Source organism: Crotalus tigris, unplaced genomic scaffold (assembly GCF_016545835.1).
Source record: "Crotalus tigris isolate CLP2741 ecotype Arizona unplaced genomic scaffold, ASM1654583v1 scf7180000019173.45859301935:6455823, whole genome shotgun sequence".
In the NCBI taxonomy this organism is placed as follows: domain Eukaryota; kingdom Metazoa; phylum Chordata; class Lepidosauria; order Squamata; family Viperidae; genus Crotalus; species Crotalus tigris.
In genome coordinates this window covers 4,528,000-4,549,920 of record NW_024097414.1, presented here as the reverse complement: position 1 = coordinate 4,549,920, position 21,921 = coordinate 4,528,000, and the positions used below count along the sequence as shown (strand labels likewise).

Below are 21,921 nucleotides of genomic sequence, written 5' to 3'. Positions count from 1 at the left end.
TGGCAGTCGGGAAGCGAGAACAAGACTCCGCCCTCGCTCTCCATCGCATGCAGATGATGCAGGGTGTGGGCAGAGGGCATGGCCACCATGGCGCTGCAGTGGGCCATGGAAGCAGTGGGTGGCCCTCTGGGCAGGCAGGGACAGGGGACGGGGACAGGGTGCACGGCAGGGCAGGCACAGCAGGGCAGGCACAGCAGGGGGCGGGAGTGGTTTTTGGGCACTCGGTCTCTAAAAGGTTCGCCATCGCTGACTTAGCAGGATATTTGAAACCAGCCTGAGACTTAGTTCTTTCTTCCTTAAGAGGAAGCTGGAAGGCCCAGCAAGATGGCGTTTTTAGCCCTTGGCATTAAAAGCCATTCCTTCCTCCCCACTTAGTTTGGTTGAATACAAAGGTAGCTACCAAGACACTGGGCTTCTGACTGACTATATTGCTTCTAATTTTCATAAGCTGAGATCCTTCCCGCGAGAACTTTAATGAACTCTGGGACCCCAATCATAAACTTCACCCCCCCCAGACTGAATAGAAATGGTGGGTAAAAGAGATATAAATGCAATTACACTTTAGATCTCCCCATTATCCTGAGGTTGCTTTTGAAGCGCTATGCTAGACGTCTCCTTAAAAAGCAATTGTGGGTTTTCAAGGAATTTTTTTTTTTTTAATCTGCTTTGTTCAGCAGGAAATCTCTTGAAATGTGCATCTGTCCTTCAGCTCAGGGGCTTTAATATTAAGCGCTCCGACAAAGATCAGACTGTCTAAAGGATGCACAGGGCACTTTACACAAAAGGTACTTGCTTGCCGGAAAACAAAATCTCCGTAGGCGTTTCCTCTCTCTGATGTTTGCTTTCTGTTGCTCTTCTGTGCACCCAATTCAGGCTGCGGCTGATGTTATAAAGATGATCAGCCAGAGATGCTTTAGGAAAGTCAGGCTCTTAAACTGCAGTCTCTGTTGCCAGCAGCAACTCACAAGCAAATGTGAGGTTTAAAACAAGGTGCGCAACAAACAAATCATTGCATGCGCAGAATTGAGGTCCTTCCACTTTTTCTCTCATTATTTCCATTGCTTAGAGGAAGGGTGAGTCTTCTTTGCTGGGCTATCTCTGCCGTTTCCAATATTAACTAAGTTTCCTGCACAGCCAGAGTAATTAAACCACCCTGAGTTAATTAAAAGCTCAGCCAAATCTCCTTAGTTCAGCTGGCAATTCCCTGACCCTTTTTCTCCCTCACAGCAAGATGGAAATAACTCAATTTTTTAGGATGACTCTGAATTTCCCAGTCTAGCCTAGATGCGGATATTGTTCAGGGGGCTCCCCTCCCAAATCCTAACCAGGCTTGAATTGCAGTGTGTCACATTAAGCCTCCTTTCTTCTATCAGGCATCTTTCGGATATGTCGAGAGCCCCAGAGACGTCACTCTGAGGAAGACGACGCCAAGCCATGGCTGAGTTCACACTTTGGATTAAGCCCTCAAATAACTTGTTAGGCTTGAGATGTTGATGGGTTTGGCACATGGAACCACACTGTTGAACCAAGGTTTGCTGAATAAACCAAAGCTGCTAAGCTCAAAGCCATCGTAAGGATCTTCAACTGCGGCTTGCTAAGCAAAACTAGCCAGGTTGCAAACGGCGTAAATCTGTTTTCTTCAATCTTCCGGGGGGGTCCATTGTGTCACGCAATCCAAATCGAGGTAGGAACACAGCCACGGTGGTTTACAAACCCTGGACATCTCTCCAAGCTCTTTGAGTCCGGAATCCACAACGTGGCCCATGGATACTAACTAGTCTAACCAAGATGCTTTGCTGGAGACTTTATATAGGGCATCTTTTTAAAATCCGCCCCAAGGCAAATTAGCCTCCCAGAACGGCTTGCCTGAGCTGCAAGAAGCTGACCCTTTACAATGGCGGCGGTGCGGCTAGCTGACGGATGAGGCCTTCCCGTTGCCATGGTGATGAGGCCTGACCGAGCTCTTCAGACCCTCCCCCCCCCGGCTTTCTTTTTATTTTTTTCTCCAGATACTGAAAAAAAAACGAGAAACCCAGTTTAGCTTAGCCAACACTCAACGGAAGTGTGGCTTGTATTCAGTTGAAGTCTGCTTCCGACTTAAAAAACAAGTTTAAGCTTTCTTCAGATGTTGCAGAGTGACAAGAATCCCAAACAATTGTGTGTAGTTAACAAAAGAGAAAGCTTCCCCCCTCCCCCCTATTTTAACGGGGACTCAGGTCCAAAGTATTTGCAAGACCAAGGAGGTTTTGAGAAGAATTTAGTTCAGGGGTTCTCAACCTTGGCAACTTTAAGACTTGTGGACTTGAACTCCCAGAATTCCTCAGCCAGCAAAGCTGGCTGAGGAATTCTGGGAGTTCAAGTCCACAAGTCTTAAAGTTGCCAAGGTTGAGAACCCCTGATTTAGTTCAACAGTCTTTCCTCTGAACCTCAAAGGTCACTTCTGGAGACCCCTAAGAAAAAATTATGCAATCTGAAGATGTTTGGGTGAAGGAGGGGGAAGATCACTTTGCTACTCTGGTTGGTTATTTATTTATTCCTGGATGGGGGTGGGAGGTTTTTTTTAATTCTTTGAATCTTCTAAGTCACCCTTAGTCACTTGGACGAGATGGGCTTCTCTATAAATAATGTAATTTTATTTTATTTTTTAAAGAAAACACTTCCCCTATCACAAGGGTCTGGCCATGGCTCCATGGGCTGACTCAAGCTAGGAAAAAAAGGCTATTAAGGTTCAACTATTCATGTTGCCACCACGAGGTTCTCTTCTCCCCCCCCCCCCAAGGCAATTACCTTCACTTCTTTCTTAAAGAGCAATTAACTGCACCCTTGGTTTTCAGAGGGGTTTTGAACCTTGGCTCAGCTGCTGCCTGCTGACCTTTCCAATTCCCTCCGGTGTCATTAAATGCAATGAGGGAAGAAGGGAAAATGAATAATAAAAAAAAAAAATAGAAGACAGAAGAGAGCGGATGTAGAATAAAGCACTGAGAATCCTCTTTAAAAATCAAGATTTCAATCGGCCTCCTCATTACACCGGATTTTAAAATCAAATTTTTAATCTCTGCCTTTTTCCCATCAAAAAAGGGTGGACCTGTGAAATTCTTTCAAGAACGACTTTTGAAGAACTGCACATCTCTGGAAGGATGAACTCGGTTCTCTTGGAGCAAAATCACCATTTCCTGTTACATTTGAAAATCTCTTAATTTCAGAAGGGCACCCCGCAAAGAAAACTTAGCAAAAGCCAGGTTGAGACATGCTTCCAATGGCTTAGCTTGCTTTTCATGGTGGGTTCTGTTTTCCTTGGAAATTGGGGGGTGGGGTGGGGGGGGAAGAGAAAAAAGCGTTCACCAGTAATTTTATGCAGATCAGCTCACTGGATTCCGCAAAGCCGGCTGCGATGGCGGCACTCAACCGGGCTGGGAAGACAGGTTGACGCTGGGCCCGCTCACCCCCTCAAAGGCGAAGCTCGTCTGTTGAGACATCCTTGTCATTTTTCTACCCACAGCTGCGCATTCATTTAAGGGGTGGGTTCCCCCCCCACAGCAGGGAGTGTCACCCCTCACCAAGGACCTTTTCTTCTTGATCCCAGATTAGAAACTCAGAAATGGCGGGCATGCCCGACTCCCTAACCTTGCAATTCATTTAGTGACCATTCCAGGTTACAACGGCCCTGAAAAATGGGATAGTTTTTCACGCTGACGACTTTGGCAGCATCCCCACGATCGTGTGATCAAAATTCGGAGGTTTTGCAACCGATTGGTACTTATGACGGTGGCAGTGTGTCCCGGGGAGGTCGTCACGTGACCCCCCCCTTTTGCAACCTTCTCGCCAGCAAACTCAACAGGGGAAAAACCAGATTCACTTAACAACTGGGATGCCAACTTATCAACTGAAGCAATTCACTTAACAAGCGAGGCAAGAAAGGATGTGAAACGGAGCAAAAATTCACGTCACTGTTCTCACTTAGCAACAAAATTTTGGGCTCGTAAGTTGAGGATTACCTGTATTCATTCCGTACAAGAGCACTTAGGAGAGTTTAAGCTTTTGGTGATTAAAATTTCCACTGTTTTCGCCCAGGTTGAAAAGTGACGGTGACAGAACTGCCGGGGTTTGAAAATTTGCACAGAACGGCAACTGACCTATTTGGCACGGCTGTGGGCTAGGCAACCTTGGCTCTTTTACGACTCGTGGACTTCAACTCCCAGAATTCCTGAGCCAGCACAGTCCATGAGTCATAAAAGAGGCAAGGTTGCCTACCCTTGGGCTAGGCCGAGAGAGCCAGGCCACCTTCTTTGGGACGGATCTTATTAGGAAACCAGAATACATTAAAAACAGGGAGCACAATTTTCTTTTAATTACAAAAAAATTGAAATTACAATATAATACAGAAACTTTTTACACACAGATTAGAACAGTTTTCTTTTTCCTACCAAAAGAAAAATATTCTTTTTTTTTCTTCCTGGTTTTGGATTTTTTTATTTTTTTTTTTAGTTTTCAGCTATGTTATACAAAGTTGTAGAACATGCACCTCTCCCGTTTGATAGGGCTTAGCTCCTTTTTTTAAATTAATTTCTCTCTCTCTCTCTCTCTTTTTGCTAAGTGCAAATATTAGGTTTCTCTCTCCACCTTTTAAGGCAAGTTAAATGCAACACTGCAAAATTGATAATAAGAAAGTACCTGTTAAAATGTCAAGCGGGGGACTGGGGGGGGGAATTCCATACACTTCTCACTGTCTACCCGTAAAGAGATGAACGCTTTTAGAGAGATATATAGATATATATATATATAAAAAGAAGCTACAAATAAAAAAACACACCAAAAAAGATGGAATTTCATACAAATTCCACTCTCCACCCAACTCACAGGCATGTCTGCTTAAAAGATTCAGGGAAGTTCGGATTAAAGAGAGAGGGGCGGTGGGGGGGGGGGAAGCAGACCAACCGACAGGAGTTTTAGAGAGAAAACATGGCTTTGGAAAAAAAGCAAAGCAGAGAAAGTCATGGGCTCCCCCATAACCTCGAAGACTAATCAATCTGATCCAGAAAGGGGCAATGAAAATAAAGGTGGCTGGCTTTTTAAAGGAAAAAACACTATTTTGAATCTACGTGGCTAAGACGGGACCGGAATGGCGACACATGGAATGGAAGACAACAGAAAACTTTGGGATGGAAAGAAATTCGGGAATAGGTCTCCCATCAGATTAAATTCCCTACACTGGCGAGTGCATCACATTTTCTCACCAAGGAAAAGAGTCCAAAGTTTGCCACGGGAATATTCTGCTACCGATGAGTCTGATCAATCCTTATTGATCAGGAATTACGTGGGCCGCGTAGCCACACACTCGCTGGGTTGTGGGCACCCTACCCAGGGTGGTGGTAGTGGTGGTGGTGAGCAGCTATTCAAAGCATCACCAGTTCATTTCAGAATAATTTTAAAGAAAAGCCTATCGGTAAAGTTTCGGGAGTTGCATGATCACGTCCAAAGGGAAAGCGGAGAGGGGAGAATTTCAACGGTTTTGATAGCCGTGAGGGAAAAAACAAAACAAAACATAAAAGCAGATTTGATAATATTGTGTAAAGGAAACAGGTAGGTAGAATCAAGGGAGAAACTCGTAATAGGCTTCACCTTCCTGGCGGTTCCCTGATTCTTTTTCACACTTCTATTGAAATGGAGCAGGGGGAAAAAAAATCACAATATTTATGGGCCTCGGTCCTCTTTGCTATGGCCAAAGAATCCTCTCATTCAAGGAATATAAAGTTTTTTCTCATGGAGGAAATTAAGATTTGTTTTTGGAGGGGGAGGGGGTGGTCTGGGAGAGAAACAGAGCTTGTCCAGGTTCAAAACCATCATCTGTATTATATTGCTTGAGCTGAGCCAAGGCCTAAGATGAAACCATGCGGAGATTCCCTCAGTTGGATTTACATTCAGCAGAAGAAAAGGGAGAAAAGCATTTTCTGCAATGTCTTTTTCCCCAACCTGGCATCTACCAGATGCTGGATGGATTCAACTTCCAGGCTTCTGCCCCAGAGAGACCCTCGCTGGCCAACATTTTGGAGGAAAGGTCATCAACCTGATATGAAGGCTGCTGATTTGGGAAGGGAAGTTGTTTCTGAAGACACCCTCAGTCTTCCTGGCTGAAATCACGAGAACCATTTGTGGTGCTCACTTCCTTGTCCTCCAAGCTCTGGTGGGGCTGGCTGATCACGCAGCTTTCTGTGGTGCTTCTGAAGTCACACCTCTTCCCAGTGAAGCCACAGAGGAGTGAAGATGATGTACAAAAGATGGAAGGGGATTTCTGGGGAACAGGAGAACAGAGCCTATCCATCCATACAACTGATCTAAACCATTGTTCCTCAACCATAGGATCTTTAAGAGGGGTAGACCTCAACTCCCAGAATCCTCCAGCCAGCAAGGTTGAGGAACACTGACCTTAAAGCCAGCCCTTAACTGGTGCTTTTGAATAAGCCAACACCTAAATGTTGAGACAAGAGTATAGGTAGATACTTGTTCACACCTGGACTTCAAGAGCTTAAGGATGCATGAGGGAGTTTGGAACCATGGGCTCCCCCAGGTAAGGGCTTTTCCCAAGGTGCATAGGGACAGTTCTCCCAGCCGTGGTAGCAACCTGAGCATTCACTCCAACACCAGAGAAAAGCGGAGGCGGCGCAACCCGATTGCACCCCTGTCTTTTCCCAGAATCCCAATACTTTGACCTCTTTGCAGACCAGCCAGCTCGCTCATCACTTTCTCCAGCGGGGGATCCCATTCCACACACCACGCATCCCAACAGAGAAAACCTCCACGGCCACCATCATCCTTCAGCCTAAATAGCCAAATCAGGGTTCCAACTCCAGACACAAGTGCAGAAAAGCAGCAGCAGGCCAGGGCGATGGACACACGACCGATTTCATTTCAAGACCAATTTGGTTTGTGCTTTCAAAGCACCCTCTCAGCTGCAAGCAAGGCATGTCAAATTTCCGAGGGTCTCTCCAAGCCTGCTTTAGGAAATCCTGACACCCCCCCCCTGAAAAAGGGCATCTATTCCCTGCTTTCCTAGCCGAAGAGGGAAGCTATGGAAGATCTAAGCTAAGAAGACCCCACCACACCTGGTTTTGGGGAATTAAGGACTGCCACCTGAGTGTTTCAAATATTCCAAGGTGTTCCTCGACCATCTTTCAACCTCTGCTTGGTTGAGATGCTGGAGGCCGTACAGCTATGGAAAGAGCAACGCTATTGCTCAGGCTGTCTTGTTGACCAGAACACATTTTTGGCAATGCTGTCCCTCCAGCCCACCTCCTTCGGAAGCCCTCTTCTCAACCAACAGCACCTGCAGAAAGACAACAGTGCCAGGACAAACCCTTATTGCAAACTAGGGCTCCTCTGCACCTAGCGGAGAGTCGGGATGGACGTCTGAACTGCGGGCCGAGACAACTGGGGGGTGGGGGTGGGAGGGAGTCGGAGCAAAGGTGGATTTTGTAATTTAGTGGGAAGGGAGCATCGAAAACCAGTGTGTGGACTTTCCCTGCAGCAAGTTCCAGAAGGAACAGCACCTTCCCAAAACCGGATCAGAACCGATGCCGAGGCTGAGGCCCAAAGTGCATAGGGAGGTTGTGCTCCAAATGTAGGTTCATTTGGGGAAAGTCGTAGTTCACCCTCATGTTGGGGAGCGGGGGGACGTAAGGGGCCGGGATGGGGCCGAGGTTGATGGGGCCCAGGTTGTTGTATAGGGGGTGCACTGGGGGGAGAGGGAAAGGGGGGTGACCAAATGGGTAGGGGCGTATTTGGTGGTGGTGGAGGTTCTGGGGAACCGGCCTGGGGATGGCTTCGACCCGTGGGATCTTCTCTGCGGGTTTTTCCACCGGAGGGCCGATCCGCTTAAAACTGTTTTCTGCAAAAAATATATATATATATATATGAGACAGAAGATGGGCAAGAAGGTGACAATTTAAAAAGCGTATGGCCAACCTGTTTGAATTGCATTCCTAGTATAGGATGAAGTAACCAGGTCATTTGGACTGACCTGGGTGCCACATCCCTATTTCTTTAACAACAAATATGGACAAGCACTGATGATGTTCCCTAGTTGGGTCATGAAACATCTGCAAGAAAACAACCCAGCTCAGAGAGAACCAAGAACCCCACAGTCCTCCTCCTCTCCCATTCTCTAACTGATGATGTTACCTAGTTGGGTCATGAAAAGTCTGCAAGAAAACAACTCAGCTCAGAGAGCACCAAGGACCCCACAGTCCTCCTCCTCAAATCCACTCCCTTCTACCACTGATGATGTTCTCTAGTTGGGTCTTGAAATGTCTGCAAGAAAACCACCCAGCTCACAGAGACCCAAGGATCCCACACAGTTCTCCTCCTCCTCCTCCCCCCCACTCCCTTCTAGCACTGATGATGTTACCTAGTTGGGTCTTGAAATGTCTGCAAGAAAACCACCCAGCTCAGAGAGAGCCAAGGAGCCCTCATTTCAACCCTGAGCTGAATACATTCTCCTTTATTGGTAAGGTCAAATATTCCCACCTAACGCAGCTTTGCTACTCTTACCCATCCAACGCAAAGAATAAACCAACCTCCGTTCTTCCTCTTTTGTTCTTCCTCTGCTTCCTTCTGAATTTCATGGATTATCTTCTCATCGTCCTCCTGTAAGGGACAGGAAGATCCAGAGCTGTCAAGAGAGCTGTAGGTCGATATGCTTAAATGTATACGTAAAAAAAAAAAAAAAAAAAAAAAAAAGACAAAAATCTGAAATGCTGGACGAAGGCGCCCCCAGCCTCTGCAAGGAAAAAAAAAATCTAATTTCTTTTGAATGCCTGTCTTTGGGACCTTGACTCATGTCTGCTACTATTTATTCACGTCGGACCACCACCTGACTACAGGACTGCAAATATTTCACAGCTCCCCCTCCATCTCTGGTTCCTGAAATTTCACCCACAACACTTCAAAGCATGCCTTGAGGTCTTCTCCCGAGGAGCAGCTGTCCGGAGCACTTGTGAGCGATCTCCGTTCCTCTCCTTGTCCAGAGAGGAATTATGACGAGCCGGTCTACTCGCTGGCTCTCTGTTCTGCCAGTTATCAACTCCGCTTTCTCCACTTTGCCATTTCTTCCCCCGAAAGTCAATAAATTGAAATCATGACGATGACAATGTATTCTAAATGTAGAATCGGTGGACTGGGTTGCTAAGAAGAAGGGTAAGGGCGAGGAAACTAATGTCAACTGCAAAACTAGCTGGAAGCAAATGGCCATCTCATTATTAAAAAAATAAATAAATCCATGGACATCTTGTTTTCATTTCTTCAGTTTTTAATGTCGTCCTCTATTTTCCTTTCCTGTAATGTGGAAAATCCTTTGGATTTGGCGAACCCCTAGGAAACATGCGGTCTCAGTTGAACATGCAACACACACACACACACACACACACACACACACACACACACACACGACTGAAACTTGCCAGTTTCCCAATTTGGATTTTATAAAATATGTCTGGAAATTTTGCCAAAGCTCTCCCTCCCTCCCGCTCGGTTTTATTGTTTGACGGGAACCAATTAGCATTTTGGCAGGATGATGGGTGGGCGGGCGTGATTCAGTCCAACCAACGCTGGTTCCTGGATTCACTAAGTCAGCAGTTCACATTCACAGTTCTTCCAAGCTGGGACTCCTGTGGGTCTTGCAAAGTACCGCATTTCGTTCCCACAACAGAGATCACAAATAAGGAGTCTGCAACTCGCACAATCTGGGCCATGGAAATCATTTGGAGCCATACACAAAGGAGGATCCTATTGTCTCCAGAGTCCCCCACATGGAAATTGTGGAGACTATGTATTGTGGTCAAAAGATCCTCCTACTGAAACACATCTCTAAACACACACTTGCGTAGGTGTCCACACACAGAAAGAGATACACGCAAAATGACTTACAATAGTTCACTTAGTGAATATTCGCAGTTACGATGACACTGAAAAAAGTGACTTATGATTGTCTTTCACACCAATGACCATCGCAGCATCCCCACAGTCATGTGATCAAAATCCACAGGCTTGGCAACTGACATGTCTTTATGACTGTTGGCTGTGTCTGAAACTATAGAACTTTCCTGACAGTGCGGACAATTAATCAGTGAAACAACTTGCCACCAGAAGTTGTGGATGTTCCAACGCTGGAAGCTTTTAAGAAGAGATTGGACAGCCATTTGTCTGAAATGGTATAGGGTTTCCTGCCTAAGCAGCAGGTTGGACTAGATGATCTCCAAGGTCCCTTCTAACTACTACTACTATACTACTACTTCTTCTTCTTTTTTTTCTTCCTCCTCCTCCTCATTATTCAGATTAATATTGATGCCTGCCTTGAATTTTGTCCTAATACACGTAGTTCTTGATTTACGGCCACAGCTGAGCTCAAAATTTCCACAGCTAAGTGAGACAGCTGTTAAATGAGCTTGGCCCCATTTTACGACCTTTGTTGCTACCGTTGCTAAATGAACTGTCTCAGTATTTCATTCCTGTCTACTCCAATCCCTGGCGGTGACTTCCTTGGCGTGCGACAGCAATGGTTTGAATTCTTTTATGCTGCACTTGAAACGCCTCGGGGATGTTGAGACGAGAACCCGAAGCAAATGTGTGATGTGGCTGAATTTTCGGCTGACATTTATTAAGGGACAATGTTAAAAAAAGGAAGATTTGTAGCTATCAGCTGTACAGCCGACGCTGTGGGGCATCTTCCAAAATTCCTTTCTCCGGAAAGGGCTGCTTAATATCCAAAGTTTACTTCTCTCTCTCTCTCTCTCTCTCTCTCTCTCTCTCTCTCTCTCTCTCTCTCTCTCTCTCTCTTCATCATGTACTTGAACAGGCAGCCGTAGGGAACTTGTTACGATGACGATACTCACAACTACTCTGGACGTAGTAAATACAAGTCGAAAACAGATCAGTTGTGCCAACAAGCCAACTTTGCAGCATGTTGCTCCTCAGGCATAACAGACTGCAACTGTCTGAACAATTTTGCATTAATTTATTCTGGCACGATCGGTCGTGGGGGGGGCGGGAGTTGTGCAGAGTACAGAAAACGATGTGTTCGCATTTCTGTCTGGGAAAATTGGGAAATAAAAAGCACAGAACAGCTACAGAGACAATCCGTGGTGGAAATTGCCTCAAACCTGGGAAGACTGCTCTGAAAAGTTTGGACATGTCTGGTAGGAGACTAAGCTTTTTTTTTTTTTTTAAAGATGTTACGCATAGTTAAAAAACACATTCGAAGGAAAAATGTGAATAAATGTGAAAAATAAAAAAGGAAAGGAAAAGAAGAGACCAAGAGAAAAGGAGATAGAAAAAAGAAAAAGAAAAAATGAAAAACAGACAGAAGTGGCTTCCAAATTTCCTCCTGTCAGTTATACATATATTGTACAATTCTAATCAAACCTCTCTCTATAAGATTACACCACAATCCCTTTTTTTTCTAATAACCAAGACTGAGCTTTTGAGGGATGGTTTCTAGCTAGACCAGGGGTAGACAACCTTGGCTCTTTTATGACTCGTGGACTTCAACTCCCAGAATTCCCCAGCCAGCCATGTTGCGGGGACAGGGAGAGGTTTCCAAACTGAGCCAGGCTGGCTCAGGAATTCTGGGAGTTGAAGTCCACGAGTCATCAAAGAGCCAAGGTGGCCTACCCCTGATCTAGACTGTTTCAAAGGACTTTAAAATTCCCTTTTTCCAGTCAGCAGCCCTACCACCTCCCAAAAGGAAGGAATTTTACTGGGATGTGCCTTTGTTGTGAAGACACATTTCCTTTTTCCTGGCTGGAGCCCACCTCCTTGATAAGAATTGCTGGGTGAACTTTAAATATTAGGTATGGTGAAAAGTAAACGGGGGGGGGGAGGAACCCTTACTCTCTTCTGCAAATTTAGGTTTGTGCCTTATCCTTCCTCATCTTTCTTTCCAGGGCTGAGCCTTTTAAGGCAACAGAGGGCAGTTTCTGGTAGATGGGAGGATACGTTGTGTATTTGGGGGGTATGGCCAAGGTTGCAAGTGGGCGGCCCAAAGGCAGAGCTATTGTCCGGTAGGAACAATCAGGACCACATAATCTAGTTAAGCTGGTTTATTGCTCATGTCTATACACATAAGGATCTAGTTAACAAATAAACAGCACTAAGTTGGCCCTAGATAAGAGTCAACAGAATTCAAGAGGAGTTGGACTTAGAGCAGGGGTCTTCAAACTTGGCCCCTTGATGACTTGTGGACTTCAACTCCCAGAATTCCTCAGCCAGGCATGCTGGCTGATGAAATTCTGGGAGTTGAAGTCCACAAGTCATCAAAGGGCCAAGTTTGAAGACCCCTGACTTAAGAGCACTGATGGCAATGTAAGGACTCCAGGCTGATTCCTCTCTTGACTCCACCCCCTTAGGCTCTGCCTGTACTTTTCCCTACATATATACAAAAAGACTTGCTTTGTTTTCTGTTTCTTGTTTCTTTTACTGTAGCCTGGGCTGCTTTTTGAAGGGATAGATAAGTTTCAAAAATCAGCTATGCTGTATCTTGGGATCTTTCAGTGCTGATTTGTGAAAACAAAGTGCATGAAAAATAGTTCCAGAAGAATCTAAGGGCTGCTCGCGGCCTTGGGGTTTCAAGTTGCTAACCTTCACTCGGGACTGCAAGTCACCATGACCAGGTGCAGAAAACTAAAGGGAAATACCCCCCCACACACACAAAGAGCAGAAAGAGTGTAAACAGCAAAGTCCTAGATCAAACTGCAAGACAATCTGATTCCCAAAGCTTCCCCGACAGACATATTCCTTTCCAATTCCCAAATAAAAAATTTAAAAAATCCTCCCGTAAGATATTTTTACATTCTTTTTTATCAAGCTAGAATAACTGGCTAATTATTTCAGGATGGAGGGGTTTATATTTAAAAGTGGTGTTTCAAATGAGTCAATAGGAACTGGTTCCTCCATCTGTAACTTGATACACAGGCATATATCAATCTCAACCCCCCCCATTTTTTTCCCCTACATGTGTGGGCACAGCTGTTCCCAATAAGCTCAAAATGCTTTCATGATGTATGGATGTTCAGAGGGAGGAGGAGAACAAGGACTTTAAAAAACAAAAACAAAAAACCAGACCGTTCCCATATTCAACCAGGGAATGCCTCAATAGCAACAGAGAAAGGGTAGCAGTGGAAAAGTGAAGGTAGAGAGGTAGGGTAGAAATGATGAGAGGGCACCAGCAACAGAGGAAAAAATCCTGTATAAAAAGGGAAGATTCTACTGATGTGTACAGAGAGAAAGCTCATAAAACATAGAACAGTGTTGGAGGGGATCTTGGAGATCTTCTAGTCTAGTCTTAAGCAGGAGACCCTCTACCATTCCAGACAAAAGACAGTCTCTTTTTGAAAAGCTCCAGTGATGGAGCACCCACAACTTCCGGAGGCAGGTTGTTCCACTGATTAATCATTCTGTCAGGAAGTTTCTCCTTAGTTCCAGGTTGCTTCCCTCCTTGATTGGTTTGCCTCCGTTTCTTCTTCTCCTGCCTTCAGGTGCTTTGGAGAACAGCTGGACTTCCCTCTTCTTTGGGGCTGCCCCTCAAATATTGGAAGACTGGTATCACGTCAGCCCCAGTCCTTCTCTTCGTTAAGACTAAACATTCCCAGAGTAGTTCAGATAAAGTAGAAATAGTTTTACTGTATATAATATTAATGTTTCAATTTGGAGAGAGGAATTGCTAGGGCATTTCCCCTGGACCGCATCCGGAGCGAGAAGGTAGAAGAAGGTGAGAAGTAAGTAGGAAGGTTGAGGAGAGGTGGAGAGTGAGGAAGAGGAAGAAAAGAGGCAAGTTGGTTGGGGGTGGATGCAGTTTGGGGGGAAATGGGTGGGCAATACTGAAAGTGGTGTGTATCAATTTGTTTTATTTTTTATCTGAAGTATTTTTAAGATTGTAATGTATTGTAAAATTGAAAATAAAAACTTAAAAAAAAAAAAAGACTAAACATTCCCAGTTCCGTCAATTGTTCATCCTAAAGATTTAGCCTGCGGACTGCTTATCCTCTCTGCTGCTCTTTTCTGACACTTTTTCTAAGAGTCTCGATATTTTTTTTTTATATCTGGTAGCTCAATCAACCCAAACTGAGAGATCCTTAGAAAGAGGATGACACCACACACACACACACACAATGTGAAGGTTCCTCAAGGGTGCTAACAAATGGCATTTTTTTAACCACAGCTAGACAGTTATGGGGCACCCCTTGAGATGGTGGAGAGAAGACTGGGATAAATTGAGGGGTGTCCCAGACACTTACCGTGGGGTCTGTCCAAAGGGAACATTTTGCACAGTCTTGGCACGGGGCTCCGGGGGAACGAGGGTGCTGGCAGAAGTGGTCGTACCCATTAATGGCAGCTCGGCAGAGGTAGCACATCTGGGCCCCACAACGACAGGACATGCGGTTGCAGCCTTCTGATTTGATCAAGCCGGTGGCGCATTTGTGACACTTCCTGATACGGGCTGCCGTCATCTTCTCTTCTCTGGAAGGCAACGGGCAAGAGTCAGGTGGATGCTAGAAAGAGGACATTTTGGCTTCAAGTGGGCAATGGCTCAGGTGCCAGATGGCTGATTTTCCAAAAGACTGCTGGAAGCTGGGCTGGTCAAGAGGTTCACCTGCATCAGGGGTCTCCAAAATTGGCAACCTTAAGACTTGTGGACTTCAACTCCCAGAATCCCTCATCCAGGGTCTCCCAACCTTGGCAGCTTTCAGACTTGTGGACTTCAACTCCCAGAATCCCCCAGCTGGTGTGAAGGGAGAACAAAGGAAGAAGAGAAACGGAAATGAGACTGCAAAAGATCCTTGGATGGGAAGCAAAACATTTTCAAAGAAAATCCACCTATGGGACGAAACTACTAACTCAATGACTGTCAGCCCTTCAAGGTAGGCCAGGTTAGGAAAGTTACTTTACTGACCTAGGCTTATAGTAACAGAATCTTGGAACTGTGGCTGTGTTTAGTCTTCCCATGCTCTAATGCAGTATTTCTCAACCTTGAGCACCTCAAGGTGTAGTAGATTAAAGCACTGGCTGGCTGAGGGATTCTGGGAATTGAAGTCCACACATCTTGAAGTCCACACAAGGTTTGAAGAACAGGGCTCTAATGAATGAGGGAGGAGCTCTTCTCAGACTTCTTCTGTGTCCTGGGCTTAAGCATGCTTTTGTTTATGGAGCCATCATCTCGGCTGAGTCTCTCCAAGGTCATCTCCATGGCTCCCTACAACCTTCTCCCGTGGTGGGTATCTTCCGTCTAAAGCTAACAAGGCTGCCAAAACCGCTGTTGATTTAATGATCTCAGTCCGTCTGGCCTCCTAGGACAAAAATGTGGGTGCTCCAGATCCTTTCTCCGAAACAAAGTCATCTAAGACAAGAGACTTAGATGACTTAGATGCTGGCTGAGGAATTCTGGGAGCTGAAGTCCACAAGTCGTAAAGTTGCCAAGGTTGGAGATCCCTGATCTAAGGAACCCAGGAGATCTCCTTTCTGGAGCAGCCTGACACCCTGAGATGGCCCTCACCATCCTTGGAAAGACCCTCATTTCAAGAGTGTTAGTGGTGTCCGGCTTGCGTGCTTTAGTGTTGCGACTGGATGAACAAGCTGCCTTGACGATTGCATTAAGATTGTTTTAATTGCCTTTTGCTTTCTTCAACCCTTGTTTCTTTTTCAAAGGGGTCTTCCATCTACAGTTAGTTAGCTGCCTAGAGTAACTTGTTGGAGGTGGGTGGCCATATGCTTGCTGGAAATAAATAGCCCAATAAAGAAAAGTACAGATGAAAACCAATTAAGTCTAAGCATTCATCCCCAATCGACATTCTGCAGGCTTAAAGCTGGTGTCCCAGAGAACCAGCCAGGCAGCAAACTTTGGGCTGGAAGGTCTGAAAACCCAACGGCAGAAAGATGGTGACTTTTGGCAGAGAGATAATGCAGAGCTGCGGGGGCGAAAAGGGGCCAGGGAAACCAACCCCACCCAACAGTTTTCAACCGAGCGGAGCTGCTCGTTGCTTAGTTACGGGGATGCTGCCAAAGAAGTTGGAGCTACTATGGTCTGCAAACACTAGACCCTGTTTAGAATAGCAATAGCCATAGCCCTGAGGCTAATATACCACTTCACAGTGCTTTACAGCCCTCGCTAAGTGGATACAGAGTCAGCTTGTTGCCCCCAACAATCTGGGTCCTCATTTTATCAACCTCAGAAGGATGGACGGCTGAGTCAACCTGGAGCTGGTCAGGATTGAACTCTTGGCAGTGGGCAGAATTAGTCTGCAATCCTGCATTCTAACTACTGGGAAGGAAGGAAGGAAGGAAGGAAGGAAGGAAGGAAGGAAGGAAGGAAGGAAGGAAGGAAGGAAGGAAGGAAGGCAGGAAGGAAGGCAGGAACTGCATTTAGACTTATATACCGCTTCATAGTGCTTCACAGCCCTCTCTAAGTGGTTTACAGAGTCTGTTGTGAGCCTCTTATCTATTTCAAGCATTTGCAGACCTTTGATACATGTTGGGTGAGTTCTCGTATCACACTCAGCCATGCTTGTGCAACGGATGTTCCAGGACTGTATGTATCTCTAAATCCTTCTGCAGCTCCCACCTTTGAGACAGATCAGGAAACAGACCCCCAAGAACTACTTTATTGTTATGTGGCAGGACAACACAATCTCGAAAGCGTCTCCTTCCCTCCCTCTTATACTAAAGAGACACGAGCTGGTACTATCTTGAGTTTCCTTCTCACCCTTTCCTGTTTTCCCCAGCTAATGGCAACCCCCCAACCCTCCGGGATGTCTCCAAGCCTACTTTCCCCCTCCTCTACACTACCCAGCTACAGCTATTAAAAGCTGTCCACACAATTTCCCATAGTTGGAGACGGCAGATAGTCGAAGGCTATCATGTAAGCCAGTGGTGGCGAACCTATGGCACGGGTGCCAGAGGTGGCACTCGGAACCCTCTCTGTGGGCACACGTGCCGTTGCCCCAGCCTTGCCTCCCCTCGTGACCCCCTCACCAGCAGCCCCCCTGAAGGAGAGTCGCCCTCGAGCGTGGCCCACACGGAGCAGCACAGATAAAGACATGGCAGCCAGGCAGCGTAGACAAGACTCTGCCCTCACACCCCATCGTGCAGTTGATGCTGCAAGGCGTGGGCAGAAGGTGTGGCTGCCATAGCACTGCTGGACTGTCTGGGCGATCTGTGGTGGGCCCTGGAGGTGGTGAGTGGTCCTGTGGGCAGGGGATGGGGGGCAGAGCAGGAGGCGGGGCGGTGGAGTGGGGGCGGGGCCAGTTTTTGGGCACTCAGTCTCTAAAACAGTGGTTCTCAACCTTTTTAATGCCGCGACCCCCCCAACCGGTCGTAAGTCGAGGACTACTCAACTGGTGCAGCACCGTTTGCAGAATGGGACTTTTGGCGGGCTCAGCAGGGCAGAGACAGCCTGGACAATTCCTATTGGCTTTTGAAAGCCAATAGAATTAGACTCTATTCAAGGGAGTCTATTCTATTGGCTTTCAAAAGCCAATAGAATAAAAGGGAGTAGCACAGCTAAGGAAAAGGGGGAAAAAAATGGCGGACTGTGTTGTTTGGCGACCCCCGTGAAATGGTCGTTCGACCCCAAATGGGGTCCCGACCCACAGGTTGAGAACCACTGCTCTAAAAGGTTCGCCATCACTGATCTAAGCCTTATAAATTGGTTTAAAAATAAAAATTCCCCACCCACTAAACTCAGGAAATGGTGAAACATCCTGTCTCAACTCAGGTGCAAGAAATGGTCCAGTCCCTTTGTGTGAGAACCTCAGTCCTCTTTCTCTAAAGCTATCAAGTTGCTTGTTTCTGCACTAAGCCACATTGTTCTGATCACAGTTTATGAAAACAGCCACACCGACTGGGTTCTGCTACCACTAGAGTTGTTAAAAGGGCTACTCTGCAATCTTCTCTTTGCAGAACAATTGTTAGCCGCCCTGGCTTGCAGAGCAGGATGGGAAAAAGAGAACAGTGCTAGCCCCCTCACTTAGGAAAACACATAAGCGGGGGCTCTTCTCAACGATCAGGAAACAAGATCAGGAAATGATTTTTCAACAAGATAGAGTGCAAATTTCTAGCCTCAGATGCAAACTCTGTTTCCATCGGTGGTCAAGGCAGAAGTGTCCCTAACCTCGCAGAGCGCAGAAAGAAGGAAAAAATAAAGAGCCACTGTATTTAGCAGAGTGGAAAAAACAAATGAAGGCTTTGCATAGAGTCCAAAGGAGACTGCAAGGAAGGAAGAAAACGGAATCTACCCACAATGCATTCGGAACAGCAATCCTAGGATCATTTTGAGGTCTCCTAGCACAATTCCTACCAACTCTTCTCTGCAGTAGCCCAACTGCCCTTCACCAGATCCCATTTAGAATAGAACGGAACTCTTTATTGGCCAAGTGGGATTGGACACCCAAGGAATTTGCTTCCGGTGCACAAGCGCTCAGTGTACCTAACAAGCAACACATTCCTTTTTCGGTCATCGCCTTTGTGATTCGGGGCAAAGAATAAGTCAGCGCAAAGTCCACCGTTCTCCTCGGCGCTATTCCCATCTGGTCTTTCCCAACAGGAAATCCTGAGCAAAGCAGGAAGGTGGACTTGAGCTCCAGCTGGGCTTCCTCTTCCTTTGGCTCAAACAGGAAGTCTCATTGTCTAAGTTTCAGCTGGGCCCAGCGGTTGGCCAAGAGATCTCAGTTCGGTGAAAAGGATACCCCACCGAGGTCTTCCTTCCCCTCTCCTTCAGACAAATAAAGCCAAAACACGGGTGTATTATTAGATTCCCTCCCTCTCTGGATAAATATAACCTGCGGAAGAACAGCATGATGGAAGCTTTTAAAAAAAAGTCTTTTTTTATATATATAATAATCTAAAGTCGTTTGGCAAGGCAATGGGGAGCAAAGGACAGAACAACAGGATGGGCGTAAAAACAACGGGCATCTCATCAACGCCATTTTTACTCCCCTTTCCTAGCACCCTTTCTGAGCCCAGTAATCAGGCAGGCAAAAGTTCTGGCCTCTTTTCTCCAGATCACTCCCAAGAGCATCCAGGCCACATGAACAGAATGTCCCGTTTGTTCTATTGCACCAGCTTTCTTCGGTTCTCTTCTTTGCATGAGATTTTTGCTCTCTTCTCTGCTGCTTTGGAAATGTGCTCTAGTGCCTTATAGATCAGCATCGTGTTTTCAGAACACCCATCCAGCTAATGGAAGGGGCTTCAAGTATCTCTCCCCCCCCCCGCCGCGCTCTCGGCTCAGAATGGCACAAAGGTTTCCACGCTTGTAGTAAGGAGGAGGAGATTTTGACTTCTGCTGCAGCTGGTCAAGAAGACTAAAGACCTCTCTCCTCTCTTCTTCCTTCCTTCCTTCCTTCCTTCCTTCCTTCCTTCCTTCCTTCCTTCCTTCCTTCCTTCCTCTCTCCTTTCCTTTCTTCTCCTCTCCTTCCTTCCTTGCCCTCCCTCTCTCCTTCCTTCCCCCCTCCTTCCTTCCCCCCTCTCCTTCCTTCCTTCCTTCCTTCCTTCCTTCCTCTTTCTTTCTTCCTCTTTCTTTCTTCCTCTCTCCATGCTTCCTTCTTTGCTCCCTCTCCTCCCTCCCTCGTCTCACTCCCTGCCCCCCTCCCTCCCAGGGGCACTTTGTATAAAGAAGCCAATTCCTTGAGAGAAAAAAGTACCAGTCTCCTTACTCAAATTTCAACAGGTCACGGAGAAGTTAGGAACAGAGCCAAGTCAGTCTAAGGACACAAAAAGAAAAATCAGGAAAAGCGCCAAAGTGTGTGCCTTTTAATAGACTGTGTCCCCCAGAGAAGGTGCTACAGGACCAGGCTTCTAGTTCTTTAATGGTCAAGAAGCAAAATGCTAGTACTTCAGAGCAACATTTGCGAAACTGTTGACATCTGGATGGAGTGAGGTTTATTTTCTTCGCCCCGTCCCAGCACTAAAGATACTTACATGGACGTCCTGTATTTGATGTCATCCTTTTCGGCCAGCTGTTCACAGGTGAGGTTCATGTGTTCCTTCCAGAGGCCCTGGCATTTCCTGCAGGTTTCCTGGAAAGGGAGGCAGAGGCATTAAGCGAAGGGGACACCCCCAGAGATCACAAACAATCTATGCGTTTCAACCTAATAGGTTCTGGAAGACAGGTCCCCGATGTGGCTCTCTGAAGGCAACCATCTCCAGAACCTCAGCGGAACCACTTCCTGACTTTTACCAAAAGGGCCAGCATCCAAAGGACGGATTCATTCAGCAGCTAATATTGCCACCTTGTGGCTCAAGAGGAAGCCAAGGGAAGCAGCCCTGGACTTCATCCCACCCAACACCAGGCTGTCTGCATGGAGGGTGATAAAAACATGAAGCACACTGTCAACAGCTGCAAAGTGGAGGAGAGAAGATTGCCAAGCCAACCTTAATGGCTTTGGGAAAGTATAAAAGTTGACATGAGCTGCGGAGGCTGGATGGTTTCCATCAGCAAACGATCCAGAAGGATTAGCTACACCGCTCCTTGCAAAGCATCAAGGACACTTGAGTGGACCGTGGAGCTCTGCGCAACGGGAAGAGCTAAGCGTCTTCATTGGACCTGAAGCTGCAACAGACTGTGTGTTTTTGCACAACAGCTATAAATATATACGGCAAGTCCTGGACTTAGGACCACAATGGAGCCCCAGATTTCTGGCTGCTAAGTGAGACATTTGTTAAATGAGCTTTGCCCCACTTTATGACTTTTCTTCCCACCGTTGTTATCTATCATCTATCTATCTATCTATCTATCTATCTATCTATCTATCTATCTATCTATCTATCTATCTATCTATCTATCATCTCTCTCTCTCCATCCATCCATCCATCCATCCGCTTTTCTAATGTAAAGCACTGCTCCAATATCTCAGGGGCTGCCCCAAAGAAGAGGGAGTCAAGCCATTCTCCAAAGCACTAGAAGACAAGAGAAGAAACAACGGATGGAAACTAATTTAGGAGAGAAGCAACGTGGAATTAAGCAGAAATGTCCTAATGGTGAGAACAATCAGGCTGTGGAACAACCTGCCTCCAGATGTTATGGGTGCTCCATCACTGGAGGCTTTTAAGAAGAGACTGGACAGCTTTTTGTCCGGAATGGTATATAGGGTCTTCTGCTCGAGCAAGGGGTTGGACTAGAAGACCTCCAAGGTCCCTTCCAACTCTGTTTATCCATTTCTTTTCTCTCAAAAGCCCCCCCCCTCCCCCAAATTGCACTCAGCATTTCCCATTGGGCAATCCCTTTGTGCATTAAACTGTCCCAAAGGAAAACCTAAATGGCCAGAGTTGGTGCAGATCTTTAAACTATTATTTGTTTTATTTTTCCCATGGACAGGACGAAGTGATACCGCAAAACAAACACACAGGAAGGTTTCAACACCAGGGTAAATTTCCATGTTCATTTGCATGGGTCTCTTTTATGACTCTGCTGCAGAAAAGGGAGTTGTGCAATCAAGATATTTATGGCCTTGTAGGGGTTGTGAAAGGGAAGAAGAAGAAGAAACTGCGTGTTGAAGGGCAAGCCTGTAGTAAAAAAACAATTCTGGGAGCATCTACGCTGGGCCGTTCATTCGTTCTCCGACACAGTTGGCACCGGCCTTTGGGAGATGAGGTCCCCAATCCCTTTTGTGGGGCATCAGGTTGGAGAAAAGATTCAGATCACCCAGAAGCCCAGGTAAAGGCGGAAAGAAAAACAAGAGGGGAAGAAGAGGAAAATGGAACAAAAAAACAAAAACCCAAAAAGGGGAAGTGGCAAAGGACATGCCAAGTCTTGCATCACAATTCCAGTTTGTGAGAATTCAGAAGCATTGCTTGGGAAAGGAGAGAGATTAGGTAGGTTTCAATTTCAAAAGCTCAGATCTCCGCAGACCTGGCTTAGTCATCTTTTCCAGAACTTTTCCAAAG

The 21,921-nt window shown here is 46.2% G+C and overlaps 1 protein-coding gene across 3 annotated transcripts in view; it reads right to left on the bottom strand.

The window, feature by feature from the left end:
- Positions 1-4,324: 4,324 nt before the first annotated feature.
- RNF216 (ring finger protein 216) overlaps positions 4,325-21,921 on the bottom strand; it is a 51,087-nt gene continuing 33,490 nt past the window's right edge. For 2 of the 3 annotated variants that reach the window (XM_039360426.1, XM_039360427.1), the window contains 4 exons: positions 19,957-20,054; positions 14,283-14,505; positions 8,571-8,640; positions 4,325-7,882 (listed from right to left, as the gene is read on the bottom strand). In XM_039360426.1, the coding sequence (XP_039216360.1) occupies positions 7,560-7,882; positions 8,571-8,640; positions 14,283-14,505; positions 19,957-20,054 (714 nt within the window). In that variant the 3' untranslated portion in view covers positions 4,325-7,559. Of the gene's footprint in view, positions 7,883-8,570; positions 8,641-14,282; positions 14,506-19,702; positions 19,740-19,956; positions 20,055-21,921 lie in introns of those variants that run through there. The other variant, XM_039360428.1, reaches the window with a different exon arrangement.